We start from the raw sequence: 14719 nt of genomic DNA on the forward strand, positions 1-14719 counted from the left end.
TTTAAATCATGGCTCCAGATGTTGAGAGATCAAAAAGAGATTCTTAAATCAGGAACAATACACTTCAGAATGACGGAGGTTAGTTTTTCTGGGTAAAGGTGCTTTTAGTGGTCAAGAATGTTTTCTTATTTTCTTGGTCTACACTTTGTCCGTCCATCCATCCATCCCACATACCTGTGCCAAACACAGGCTGAGGCCTCGAGAGACACTGCTTCCCAGCCTCTCTGAGCTTTAGTTCCTAGTGTGCTGGCAGAGTCAGATATTCTGAATTTGTTATCTTTCCCCCTCGATCAAGCTGATTGCTTTTGCTCACGCTTCCAATATCCACTGCATTGCTTACCTGTTCGTGGGAAGTGAAGGTACCTTTCCTCTGGAATTTCAGACAGTCTGGCTGTCTTCAATCCAATTGTAATGGGCTTCTGATCTTTTCACGTCCGGCTCCTCGCCACGTCTCTTCACCTAACTGGCACCTCCTCAAAGAGGTGTCTTTTAACCACCTAACCTGAAATAGTCCCAGTTAGTATCACATCAACCTGTCTTATTTTCACGGAGGCTTTGTCTGGTACTTTTCATTTGCCTGTTTACTCTGTGTCCTTTTCTTCCATGAAAGCTCTTTGAAGGCAGATAGGGCCCTTATCAGGCAAATTTACCTCTGAATCCTAAAATGGTGCTTGACACACAGCTGGCATTGATTAAATACTCATTGAATGAATGAGTCGATAGATTCCTAATTGACTACTGCTTGAACTACTACAGATAGGGATTCATCCTTACTGAGAAGCTTTCTCTCATCTGTGAAGATTAAATCAGAATTTAAAACTCAGTCTTAACATTAAAAACAGTTTAGAAATGTGGGGAACATCTGGCAGAGAAATAATTTCAGCATTTGCAGTGATGGAAGGAAAGGTTTTCTCTGAAGTAAGCAGCTTGTTGTCCTCTTTATCGTATCATCAGAAAATGCCTGCCTATTTTTGTTGGTTTGCTCAGGAACTGTGCACATCTGGTGTTGGGAACATGGAGCGTTGTTCATTTTAAAGTAAAGAGTTGCAGTAACTCCAGGGGTTGGGAATGGGAGAGAAAATGCCCTAAGAAAATGAAGACAATCTGGAGAAAGGAGAGGGTCTTGTCCTTTAAAAAAAAAAAAAAGTTCCTTTGGTTCTACAAGAAACTTACCTAAAGGAACTTCTAGAAAGTTGTCAATATGTATGATTTCTAAATAAGCGGACTTTTAGCGGGGAGAAAGAGAAAGGAAGGAAGGAAGGAAAGAAACAAAAAGAGAAGGAAAGAAAGAAAAAGTCAAAGAAATAAGGAAGGGGGAAAGAAAAGACGGAAGGAAGGAAAGGGAAGGGAAGGAGGGAGAGAGGAACGAATGAAGGAGGGAAGAAGGAGGGAATGAAGGAGGGAGGGAGGAACGAATGAAGGAAAGCAGGCGGCAGGAGCACGCGGCTGTCCCGCCCCAACCCTCTCCAAGAGCCGCGTTCGATCCCTTTAAAGGAGGGGGCGGCCCGGGGGACGCGGGCGCAGGGCGCAGGGCGGGGGCGGGCGTCCGGTCGGCATGGTAACTCGTGGGTCGGGCCCCGCGCCCGCCTCTGCTCGCTCCGCCCCCCCACCCCCCCCCGCGGGGCCCCCTCTCCGGCCGCGCTCCGGGCGGGGCCCCCGCTGCGCCCCCAGTGCTGACTCGCCCCCAGGCCGGCCTGGAGCCGCTGGCGGAGCTCGGAGCCGCGCAGCCCGCACGCCCCCCCTGCACTTGGTCCCCGCGGCGCCCCAGCCAGCGGGTCCCGGGCCGGCCATGAACCGGAGCCCCGCGTTCGCGCCCCGGAGGGCCGGGTCTCCCCGGAGGGCGGCTGGGGTCGGTGCACGGCGCCAGGAGAGCCGGGACTACCTGCTGCTGGACGCGGGGCCGGGGGACGGCGGCGGGGCTCAGCCCCCGCGGCCGGAGCCGGGTTACCACCGCTGCGGGTGAGTGCTGGGGGGAGGGGTGCGGGGGGTGGCTACCGCCTCTCCTGTGAGTGCGAGGGATGTAGGGGTGCGGGGGGGCTACCACCCCTCCTGTGAGTGCGAGGTATGTAGGGGTGCGGGGGAGCTACCACCCCTCCTGTGAGTGCGGGGGGTGTAGGGGTGCGGGGGGGCTACCACCCCTCCTTTGAGTGCGGGGGGTGTAGGGGTGCGGGGGGGCTACCACCCCTCCTGTGAGTGCGGGGGGTGTAGGGGTGCGGGGGGCTACCACCCCTCCTGTGAGTGCGGTGTGGGGGTGCGGGGGGTTACCACCGCTGCGGGTGAGTGCTGGGGGGCTGTCGGGGGGGGGGTTTGCGGGTGCGGGGGGCCTACGACCGCTGCGGGTGAGTGCGGGGGCAGGGGTGCGGGGGGCATCGAGGGGAGCTACCACCAATGCGAGTGAGTGCGGGAGGAGGGTGGGGGGGAGACCACCGCTGCGAGTGAGTGCGGGGGGGGGGCAAGGGGGAGCTACCACCCGTCGTGTGAGTACGGGCAGGGGTCGCCAGGGGCGGGCGGGGGGAGGGCGCGTCGCTGTGTGTCCCCGGTGAGCGCTCGTGGGCATGTCGGCGGGACTGGGGGAGGAGCGCGACCCCGGGGCGCCCTGTCGGGCGGGTCACGGTCTGGACGGGGGACCGGGGTAGATTCGCGGCCGCTAGACTCGGTCCGCGGGGCGATGCCGGAACTCTTGGGATCTGCGGGGTCCCCGCCCGCCCCTGCCCTGCTCGCGGCCAGCTCGGTCAGCAGGCTGCCGGGCGAGCACAAGTTGGAAGGTATCCCTGCAGGAGTGGACCCGCCCGGCCCTGCCCCTCCTTTCCCCGGGTCGTCCAGCGCCCGACTCTAGGGCACCGACCCGCGGGCTCTCCCCGACCCCTTGGCACCCGGCTCCCACGGAGGGCGCGCAGGGGCGCGGACTCGTCTGCGGTCGCGGTCCCGGCGAGGGGGTCGAGGTCGTCTGCAGCCAGCTCTGAGTAACGAGGGGATTTTACTTAAGAAACTGGAGGTTTTTCTGGGGGGAGAGGAGTGGAATGAGGGCCAAGCCCTCCCTCCCTCCCCAGCCACCCCGAGCGCACTTGTGCGGCCCAGATAGCGTTTCTGCTCCTGTCGCTTGGCTCCTTCTGGTTAGTGTGGCTTCCTGAAGCGTCACTTTCTTTCCGCACGCGGTTCCCGGGTTCCCAGCCGAGAGCCGTTCCGGGAGAGCTGTGTGTGCTGGGGGTGGGGGTGGGTCGTGGGGGTGGAGTCGGGGGTGGGGTCGTGGGGGCAGGCTCCCGGCAAACCCCTGTTATGGACCCGTGTGCTTTCAGTCTTGCTCAGGTCCGCCCAGAGCCCAGGCCTGGTGCCCTTCCCTTTCTCAGGAGAGGTGAGCCCCCGGAAACGGTGCATCTCATTTTTCCCAAGATAAAAGAAATAAGTTGGAACTGGTACCGTTCGTCTATGTGCTGGACAATTTGAAAGCATTTACTGTTATCTTTTTTCCTTCTCCAAAAATTAAGATCTATTTCACATACCATGGAATTCACTCGTTTACATTGTACAGGTCAGTGGTTAATGCATCTGCAGAGCTGTGAAGAAACACCGGGAACATTTTCATCGTCCCCAAAAGAAGTCTTGTCCTTGACTTTAAATTAGAAAACACTTCTGTGTCTTATAGCACAGTGTCTCTCATGCTTTAATGGACATACGGATTTCCTGGGAATCTTGTTCAAATGCAGACTGTGACTCCAATAGGGCCTACGTGCAGCCCGATATTCTGCATTAACAGCGATCTCTGAGATGTGTTGAGGCTCCTGGTCCATGGACCACACTATGAGGAGCATGGGGATCTATGCCAAGAAAAACAACCAGGAAAAACAAATCGATCCTGGATATTCTGAATACAGCTATTTTCAAATTTGCTTTCAGGGTATATGTTTAAACCGTAAGTGATTTTTTTTTTTTTTAATTGGCTTAGACTTGAGATCTACTAAGCCTGAGGGTTATATATTTAGTAATGTTGTCTGAAGCTAACTTAAACAACTTTAGAAAGCTACATTGCTTTTTAAAAATTAGACTGTCCTATAGGCAAAATTTAAATTTTTGCAACTGATCATTCAATAGTCCCTTGTTACTATGTCTGTGAGAAAAATAATTTGATTTTTAAAACTTGTGGTTGTAAATTAGTGGTGAGAGACATTGGTTCCAAGTTGTCGTGTAAACTTTTTCCAATGCTTTATGCAAATGTGATCCCCCTGCCTTACTGATTTGTCTACTTCTTAACATCACCTACTATCTAGAGAGTAAGTATTTTTCTCTCTTAGTTCAGGAATCTCAGACGACTAAATGCATAGACCAGGGCAGTAGACAGATGACACATATTTTAATTGCTTCAATTGGTAATGAACATCCCCTGTATCATGTTGAAGATAGTATGATGAATTTAAGAGTGAACCATATTCTGGAGTAAGACTTGCCTTTTGTCTAAATCTATTATTTCCCAAGATTCTTTATGTTATATATAATTATAGTTTTCATCACTGCTTACTCTGTTTTTCCAGTGGAATAATCTAGTAAGTAAAAATTTAAACTAATCAACAACAGCATTTCCCACCTATGATGTATGAGATCAAGCTTAGAAGACTGCTTCCTTCTGGTGGAGATTAGAAATAAGCCCATCCTTACACTTTTGACTTTGATTTAAACAATTTCATGTCTTTTCCTAGAGTGGGAGGCTTACTATTTGTGAAAGAGGCACTGTGGATTGGGCCTCACCATTTTCTCAAATCATTGAGATTTTTCCTTTATAAGATCACAAATCATTGCAAGTTGTCATTTCTGTGGGATAAATTCTATGACTTTTCCTAAATATTCTGTTTCATAGTTTGTATATGTAGAAAGATTTTTATGTTACATTATTTATATCATGAGGCTTCTATTCCTGAGGATTATGGCAAATCATCTTGTTTGAGAGCAGTTACAGATTTTCAGGACTTAATAGTATAAGTGGTAACATTCAAATGGTGTTTAGAAAAAAAAAAAGATTGTTTCTCTTTTTTGTCCCCCAAGTTTTCTCACAAATCAATTAATATACTGTATTTTGATCAGTTTGTAATGGTGATTAGGAGGAAATGGTCCATGTCCTTCCAGGATCCCAGGAGGTATTTCAGAGAGTTATTTCATTTAGAATTTAAAAATATGTCTCTCTAGTCCGTTACTTCTAAACGTGGGGAAGAATCCTGGACGTAAAAAATAATGTGAAGGGTTTCTAACTACTCAGGATCTGAAATACAGTTCCACTAAACTTCTGCTTTGGAAGGACTAATTGGTTAAATGATTGTGAATAATTAAACAGTAAAGTATTCATACACTAAAGCAATGCAGTAGACTGAGATCATCTAAAAAACTCATGATTACAAACACTTAGTAATACTGGATAAAATATTTGACATGATTTTAAAACAGTAACTAATTTTGCAATCAGCCAATCAGTCAACGAGAAAGGATTATTACCATGTACCTGAAGCAGAGAAGTTGAAAGTCAGAGGGTAGCCTGTGTATGAACGGATGTCGTGGCTGCCCCAGGGATTCTGTGTGAACACAGAAGGTGGAGTTTGACGTCTGCATGGACAGAGATGAAGTGAAGGCCTTGGTCCCAGATAAGGCGCAGAGCTGGGACTGAGACATGCCTGCCTCCTGCATAAACCCAGGACCGTTACTGTAATGAAGGGTTAGGCTGGAAAAATGCCACCAGCACAGAGTGAGAACAAGAAACGTTATTAGTGAGAGGCAAAGAAATCTTCCCCTAAGAATTGTGTTCTTTTAGCCTGCATGTCATGTGAGTTTTTGTTTTTGTTTTGCACACCACCTGCTGACCTAGAAATCTTCAAGTAGAAAAATAGCCCTGGGGCTCCTCAAAGAGTAAAACCCAAAACCATCCTGAAAGCTGGAACCAACCACCTAGAGTGTCAAGGACTTTCAAGAAAACAGCAAGCCCGCTGAGAAAATGCTCCCTGAAATACATGACCAAACACCCAGGGAAACAATCAACCAAGACTGAGCGTGACCAGATGATACAGTCCATGAGGCAGAGTCAGCATAAGGCATGACAGCAGTGTTTAAACTTAAAGACTTGACATAATACAACAACATGAAAGAGATGGAAAATGGGTGGGTATAAAATGTTGACAGCATATAAGAAGAAATCATACCCTAAGAAAATAAAAGACTTATTTAAAAAAAAATTTTTTTTTAACGTTTATTTTTGAGACAGAGAGAGACAGAGCATGAATGGGGGAGGGTCAGAGAGAGAGGGAGACACAGAATCTGAAACAGGCTCCAGGCTCTGAGCAGTCAGCACAGAGCCCGACGCGGGGCTCGAACTCACATACCGCGAGATTGTGACCTGAGCCGAAGTCGGACGCTTAACCGACTGAGCCACCCAGGCGCCCCAAGACTTATTTTTTTAAAAACAAATAGAAAGTCTATACATAAAAAATATAGTTTTGAAATAAAAAACTCACTGGAAGGGTTAACATACAGATTATTCATAGCATAATTGATGATAATACCCAGGGTCCAGAGACAGAACTAAATGATAAATATAAACATTGGTGAGTTATGGAGCGAGAAGGGAGGAGGCTCAGAAGGAGAGAATACAGACAACAACGGAGAGGCAACATTTGAATAGATAAGGGGTGATAATTTTCCAGAAATGATGAATTGAAGTACAACAATGTTAGGGCAATGCACAAAACTAAACCCATTTCAACATACCATGTTGAAATTGCAGAACATCAAAGATAAGAGGAAATATACCAAGATACAAATGAACTAGGAACAAGATACTTGAGTGCATAAGTTTTAAAATAAAAATATACACAATGGAAATGCACCCATAATGTATCTTGATTCCTGTTATGTCATGTGTAGCTTGAAAGAACTATGGTTTTTCTTTCACGTAAAAGCATTGTTTATTCTGTATTAATGTAATGTTGTATATACAAAGTGTTCCTTTGCTGATAGGATCTCTTTAAATATGGATATGCATAAAAAGGGATTCGTATGTAGTGGTTTAGATGTCATAGAGAATCCTAGTATCTGTTATGACCTTTCAGAAAACCCATAAAGCAAGACCTGGACTTTGGTTAAGGGTTTGCAGTTTGGGAGCTGCTAGCAGGGGAGAAGGAAATGTAAGAATCACCTTCGGATTTGCTTCCCCTGCATTTAGGAGTGGACATCTGCCCCAGCCTGTTGGATTTACTGTGGGTCTTTTCTAGTTGACCACTTTGGAGATCTGTTTTGCACCACAGAAACTACCCATTTTGTTTCCAAATGTCCTCTGGCTTGAAGTAATAACATCCGCTGATAACAAATTATGATCATGAACATGTTTTTTTAGGGGGTCAGCTTTGTAGGTTGTGGAGTTATTGCCAGATGTACTGAAAGGCCCACATTTATTCTGTAACAGAATGTTACCTCTAGGAAGACATTGCATCATTTTTTTTTCTGGACGGTTTTGTTCCTTGTGTTATAAGAAGTAACTTCATAAGGCAATTTATCTTTGCTCCTAGAGAGTAAATCATAAAATGAAAACATTTTCTTGAGTCCATTCTTGTTTTTCTCACTCCTTTATAAAATATGCTAAATATCATTGGATCCAGTTGGATCAAATTACCACTTGTGATTGCTCTTTGTTTAGGAATCTTCTGCTTTCAGTCCAGGGAGAAGTGCTCATCCAAATCCCAAATTCCAGTTAAACTTTGGCATCTCAAGTTGGTATGCTGTTCAAGACTCTTCAACCCTCGGAACTGATTGACTCATTTCTTACAGAACGTCTGTTGGCAGCAGGCATTCAGGACTGAGTGTTACAGGGAGCAGAACATCCATGATGGCAACTGTTCTCTACCTGATTCGGGTAACTCAGCCAGGACGAAGGGGAGAAATGATGTTAACCAAGATCATTTACGGTGTAGTGCCAGTGCTGCTTCAGTAGAGGAGGAATCGAAAATATTTACATATATTTGGGGGGAACTAACAGTTTTGAATACCTACCTTGTAGCAGGCCCTTTTCTTGCTATCCTACAAATATAGTTTCCTCTTCAGAGTGGTCACCTGGCTGTTTTTAATGTCCCTTTTATAAAAGACAGTGCAGAAATGTAGACATGTTAAGCGATGTTGAGGCAGTTACACGGCTGGTAAGTCGCTGTGGGTTGGACAGGCAGCACATCTTAGTGCGGGCTGGCTCACGCGGGCAGAGGGCTGTGAGGTTGCTCGGTGGGGTATGTGGTGACATGTGCTCCTGGAGAGCACCCTCGTCATTTCTTCTTCTCCGTCTTCTCGTGGGTACTTGAGAGAGCACAGGTGGGCTCTGATCCACTGAAACAAGATTGCTGTCCCATGCTCCTGACATTGGGTTGTACTCTGGGTGAGGGGAGGAGGCAGGAAGGAAGGTTATGATGAGCAGTGACACATATGTTCACCTTTGCCTCGTCTTTCTTTTGAAATCATGATCTGTAAAGATCAAGCTTTATACTCCACTTCTTTCACTAACTTAGGAATCTATTTATTCGTTTACTTCGACCTTGGCCTTACATGATTATGTGTAGTAATAATAAAATTAATAAAGATAAAAATAATAACAATTTATGAGGGGCTTCTAAGTGCTAGGCTCTCTTCTAAGTGCTGCATACCTTTTACCTGATTTAATACTTATTTAACAAGCCTATGAGGTATGCACTGTTATAATCCCTGATAAGAAAGAAGAAAGCACCACAGCAGAGAGGGTAACTGACTTGCTAAAGATTGCACACTTAGTAGTTGACAGAAAGAGGAAGGAAGAAAGGAAGGAGTAGAAAACTCTCTTTTATCACTTTTGCAGATAAACAGGGAAACTAGGTTTTAAAACACAGCCAATCTTTGTCACCGAAGGAAAATCGTGAATATACAAAAACTCCATACATAATCTGTAGAGGACTTACTAATTTTACCAGACGGTACATAAACTGATGATGGCTCTTCCGAGATCACAAGAGAGGAAGCTTTCTTTTCGGCTTCATTTCTGCCCGTCATGTGGATGAAGTTGCTTTTGTGCGGTAACGCAGGCTGTATCGGAAAAACTGACCTCACTCCAGTGTGAGGTGTCAAAGTGAGGATTTCAATGCATGATGTGCATGATTTTTAAAGGCATTTTCCGTGGTATTCATCTGAAAGTGTGTGTTACCGGAAGTCAGTGACAGTGTGGATAGCCATGTGAAGACCGATGCCTATTCAAGGCCGATTTCATTTTCAACTTCCAGTACCTCTGGTTTGTAGCACAAAACCTTCACACAGAACTCAGAAGAGTTTTCTTTGTGGGGATTTCCAACAAAATCATCTGGAAAGTTACAATAATTGGAAATGACATGATTTATAAAGCCTAAAATTCTTTTAGGTACTTAAACTGTTACAGATAAAACTCCGGTCTGTTGCTACTATGTTGACTTCTTTGAGGAAGAATTGTGCATTGAAGGGTTGAAGGGTGGCTTGCCGTGGTGACTTCAAAGCTGATCCCTGGGCACAGTGAGAATCCCCACTACTGCCCAGGGCAACGTTTTCTGCAGAACATCTTTTCTTGGAGGGCATTCAGGGCCAGACATTGTATTCCATTTTGCAGAATGCATTACTTTCTTTCAGTAAATATTTGTTTAAGCTCCCTTGATGTTCCAGGCACCATATTTCATTCAATCTAAAGTTCTATCAATTGTGAAGCCTGCCCTGATATTTTATTTTAATTTTTTTAACGTTTATTATTTTTTTTTTTTTTGAGAAGAGAGAGACAGAGCATGAGAGGGGGAGGAGACAGAAAGAGGGAGACACAGAATCTGAAACAGGCTCCAGGCTCCGAGCTGTCAGCACAGCCTGACTTGGGGCTCGAACCCACGGACCGTGAGATCATGACCTGAGCCGAAGTCGGACGCTTAACTGACTGAGCCACCCAGGCGCCCCTGCCCTGATATTTTATATACATTCAAAACACAAGCAAAAAATGCTGTCAGTTAAACTATACTTTAGGTTTTTGTTTTGTATCTATTGAAACAGCTCTTTGTACTTAGATATAGATTTGGTCACATGTAACTCTTATACACGTATGAGAAAAGGAAATATAAAAATAAATTTGGTTAAAGTATTCCCACAGCTCCTTCACATCCAGAAATGGACTTTCTGAGTCACTTTGCAACTCAGAGACTTCATTGCCCATGTTTTCCCACGTGGAGGTGTCCTCTGTGTCAGAAAGAACAGTGGACGCAACATTTTCTTAAAGAACTTGTGGATTCCCTGATAGACCAAACGCTGTTGGTGCTGGGCAATTAACAGGACTTTGCAATCATGTGGAGCTAGCCTATTTTGCTGAATAGTTTCTGGTGTTTGCTGTTAGCGTAAATGACAGAAGACGCGGGGCAGGAAAGATACTGAGGCAAAGGCTATCCTTGATGGTGTGTCCCACATTTACGAGGTTTGAACTTTCTTCTCTCGCTGACTTTAAAACACAGATAAGACTATGACAGTCTTGCTTTATGTATGTGAGCTACTTTGATCCTCACAGCAAACCTGTGTGGTAGGGTCTAGGATTTCCGTCTGTGCAAGAGGAAGCGGAGATTCAAAAGCACAAGGTGCCTTCCCATTTTATGGCTGTCAGGCATCCGAACCAGAACTTGAGCTCATATTGGACAGCTTATTTGGGCTTATGTTTGCTTGCTTGCTTGCTTGTTTTTTGCCCCTCGCTGTCTGTACCTCTTTCCCTCCAGGAGAACCACATCTCCACGAGGACAGGGATCTAGTCTGTGAACAGTGACTGAGGACTATTCAGCATTAAATGTTTGGTGAACGAGTGAATCGGTGTTTGCTTTGTACAAACTGATGTCAGTGGATTGGCCTTATCTCTGAAATGCTTGTCTTTCTGGTCCTTAAATGGTGTTGCTAGACTTTGGCATTAAGGTACCATGTTTTCATCTTAGGTTTTTCAGAAACACCACACTGTCAGATTCTGTTCTTGCAGCGCAGGTCATTTGATGAATTCCAAGAGCATGTGGTATATACTTGAGCCCTGAAATGGTGCTCATTTAATATCTGTGATAATCCTACAAACAAGAAAATATGAATATAAACTATTTCTTTTTTTGCATTGTGCTGATAAAACACCCATGGGAATTTATCTTTTCTGTTTTTACTAAAATGGTAAGAGGAAAGGTTCTTGGATTTTTATGTAAGCTCATGGAAATAATTTTATAAAAACTGAACTTCCAAAGACCAAAACTGATTATGTCTAGGAAAGTCTTCAATGCTTAAATGAAATAATCCAATTTAAAATGGAGAAAGTGGGAAAGGAATGGTTAAGTGAAAATGGTCTGAAAGTTGCATATTATTGATAATAGATTTGGACCTTGATTTGGACCAAGTTGTGCCTGGGCAAACCTTACAGTCAAAGTCATTTAGTTGCTTTTCATTATAATCTGTCTTCTAAAAGTTAGATCAATTATTTTCAAATTGTATTATAATCCCCCGTCTTCCCAGAGAGGCTTGGCAGTTATCTGCACCCCCTTCTTACATGCAAGAGTCTGAGACACACTCGCTAGAAAATTACAGTGAGAGGTATTTACTAAAGGAGCAGTGTTGCACATTATATGATGTAAACACTGAGAATATATTAGCAGCTTCTTGTCTGAACACATATACCAGAGGGTGAGGATGTGGTTTGCAAATCTGGCTGTTGAATCACCTGGATTATTTTTAAAAATACAGATTCCCTAAGAATTATGAAAGTCCAACTAAATCAGAATTACCAGGGGTATTGCCTAAGAGTAACATTTAAAAATAATTCCACTGGAGGGGTACCTAGGTGGTTCAGCCTTTTGATTTCGGCTCAGGTCGTGATCTCATGGTTCACGAGATCAAGCCCCGTGTCAGGCTCTGTGCTGTCAGTGTGGAACCTGCTTGGGATTCTCTCTTCCTGCTGCTCCCCTCTCCACCCTCTTTCTCAAGAATAAATAAATACTAGACATGTTTTAAATTCCACTAGCATTTTGGTATTCAATTGTATCAGCTACTTTATTTAGATTCATTATGAAAACCAGAGTTAGGAACTAAAGCTAATTTAAATCAAGAAAACCATTACTGTGTATTCATCTAAGAATAAAGCCGTGAGATTAAAACATTCATTTTTCTAACTAGGATCCAATGCTCAGATATTATCGGATAAGTTGCGAAATATTGTCTTTTTATCCAGCAAATTCTTATCAAATACTACTGTATGCCAGGTACTGTTGATATATTTTAGGAGAATAATGACGTGTCTGTATATCTTATGCTTGATACAATGTCAGGAAAGTAATTTAGTGTTTTATGAGAAAGTATGAGAAAAATGACTTTTCAAGTTTGTTTCTTAAATACAAATAAGATGAAGTAATTTTATATTTGTACTAAAGGACAAAGAAATTTTATTTTTATCTTCATATTGACCTTCTTCCTGATTTGGATTATCTGAAATTTCAGAAGATGTGGAGTAAGTTTGTTCTTACTCAGATCACCCAAGATTTTATGGGGTAAAATTACCCAAGGGGTGAACATTTTCTTGTTAAATAAGCTCATTATCACTTAGTTGGCTTTCTTTTTCTAAATATTATGAGGTTTTGAAAGACTTTTTTGAGATTCTGCCTCCGATGATGTATGGTGGCAGTCATCTTATTACAAAACAACTAGGTTCTGCATAAAACAATTTATATTTCTCTGCTTGCAGGAAGTAAGGGAAGTAACCAGCCCAGCCCCTGTCTGTACACGTAAATACACATGTACAAAGGCTTAGGCTAGCAGAGCAGCATTGCAGAGTGAGTTCTCATGAAAGGCAGAATTCCTGAAATCGGGTTCAGGACACCACCTTGGACTCCTCAGTTAACTCCAGTCCCCTAGCTTCTGTGCAGATTGGTGATCCTTGATTTGAGTGTGTATTTATTTAATTCACCCAACACAAGAAAACAGCCATCATGAGTAGGAGTCTGCAGAAACCACATACAAGGTATAAACTGTTGAAGGAATTGATATAAGGATTAGCAATAAGAGTATAAAATGATTTTGTATGAATTGTGTGAAGAAATAAAGATGGGATCCCAAAAGTGAACAAGCATAAGAAAATTGTTCAAAATGAGCAAGCATACTGAAAAAAAAACCCCAGGAAACAATAATACACTTTCATAAATAAAAATTGTCAGTGAGTTACGAAGATCGATAGACCGGAGTTAGCTCTGGAAGATTGCATGTAGCCTGAAACAGAATCGCCTGTAACGGAAGAGAAGTTAGTTGTAACCTGGAAGATACACATTGCGAAATTTCTCAAATGCAGAAAGAAAAGAAATATCACCTGTGAGAGAGGTTAAGACATGTAGAGGCTAGAATTGGAAAGACCAGGTTACATATATTCACAATCCCATAAACAATAAACGGAATTGTGGTGGAGGAAATAACTGGAAAAATAGCGTATAAGTCCTAAGAACTGGTGAGAGATAAGGCTACAGAGAAGCCACAAAATGAGAGAGTAGAGAGATCCGCACACAGGTACAAGGAACTAGAACTGGATTATACCAACTTCATTAAAAATCATCTTGTATGGGACACCGTGGGGCTCAGCTGGTTAGCTCTGGATTTTGGCTCAGGTAATGATCTCATGATTTGTGAGTTCAAGCCCTGCGTTGGGCTCTGTGCTGACTGCAAGTGGGATATTCTCTCTCTCAAAAAAAAAAAAAAAAAAATTCTTGTGAGCAGCCAGAGAGTAAAATACAAATCACCTACCAAGGAAAGAATTTTATTTTAGTGAACTTCTCAACAGCAGCATTGGAAAGAGAAGGTAGCAGAATGACATGTTCAAAGTCACATTAATGTTTTGTACTAAGGAACATTCTCTTTCAAGAAAGAGTTTGAAACAGACATTTTCAGGAAAAAAAAAACCCAAAAGAGTTTATAACCACCATATTCACATGAAAAGGACATGTAAAGGATGTACTGATCTTTCTCAATTTATGATGGGGTTACATCCCAATAACTCGTTCCCAACTTACTGAATTTCATAGTTTAGTCTTGCCTGCCTTAAAGGTTCTCGGAACACTTACATTATTTTACAGTTGGGCAGAATCATCTAATAAAAGCCATTTTATAATAAAGTGTTGAATATTTCATGTAATTTATTAAAAACATTTTTTTTAACGTTTATTTATTTTTGAGACAGAGAGAGACAGAGCATGAATGGGGGAGGGTCACAGAGAGAGGGAGACACAGAATCTGAAACAGGCTCCAGGCTCTGAGCTGTCGGCACAGAGCCCAACGCGGGGCTCGAACCCACGGACCGTGAGATCATGACCTGAGCCGAAGTCGATCGCTTAACTGACCGAGCCACCCAGGCGCCCCTCATGTAATTTATTGAAGACTGTACTGGAAGTGAAAAGCAGAGTGGTTTTCCCTGGTGGACAGGGAGCTGTGCCCAGCATCACCAGAGTATCATACCACATGTTGCTGGTCCTGGAAAAAATATCAAAATGCAGCATTTGATGTATGGTTTCTACTGAATGCAGATCATTTTCACATTATCATGAAGTAAAAAAATTGTAAGCTGGACCATTGTAAATCAGGGACAGTCTGTACTGTATTTTGGAAATGGAAACTTTTCCTAGGAGGATGGTCTGAGGTAAGAAAGGAAGGAGAGCAATGAAACAGATACATATATAGGTAA

The 14719-nt window shown here is 43.6% G+C and overlaps 1 protein-coding gene across 3 annotated transcripts in view; it reads left to right on the forward strand.

Moving 5' to 3' along the window:
• The first annotated feature begins 1397 nt into the window (after positions 1-1397).
• Positions 1398-14719, forward strand: part of TRPC6 (transient receptor potential cation channel subfamily C member 6) — a 130444-nt gene continuing 117122 nt past the window's right edge. Inside the window, exon 1 of one of the 3 annotated variants that reach the window (XM_078432650.2) lies at positions 1398-1959. In XM_078432650.2, coding sequence (XP_078288776.1) covers positions 1556-1959 — 404 coding nt within the window. In that variant the 5' untranslated portion in view covers positions 1398-1555. Of the gene's footprint in view, positions 1960-2224; positions 2277-14719 lie in introns of those variants that run through there. The other 2 variants (XM_078432648.2, XM_078432651.2) reach the window with 2 other exon arrangements.

This window comes from Panthera onca, chromosome D1 (assembly GCF_046562875.1).
Source record: "Panthera onca isolate mPanOnc1 chromosome D1, mPanOnc1 haplotype 2, whole genome shotgun sequence".
Lineage (NCBI taxonomy): Eukaryota > Metazoa > Chordata > Mammalia > Carnivora > Felidae > Panthera > Panthera onca.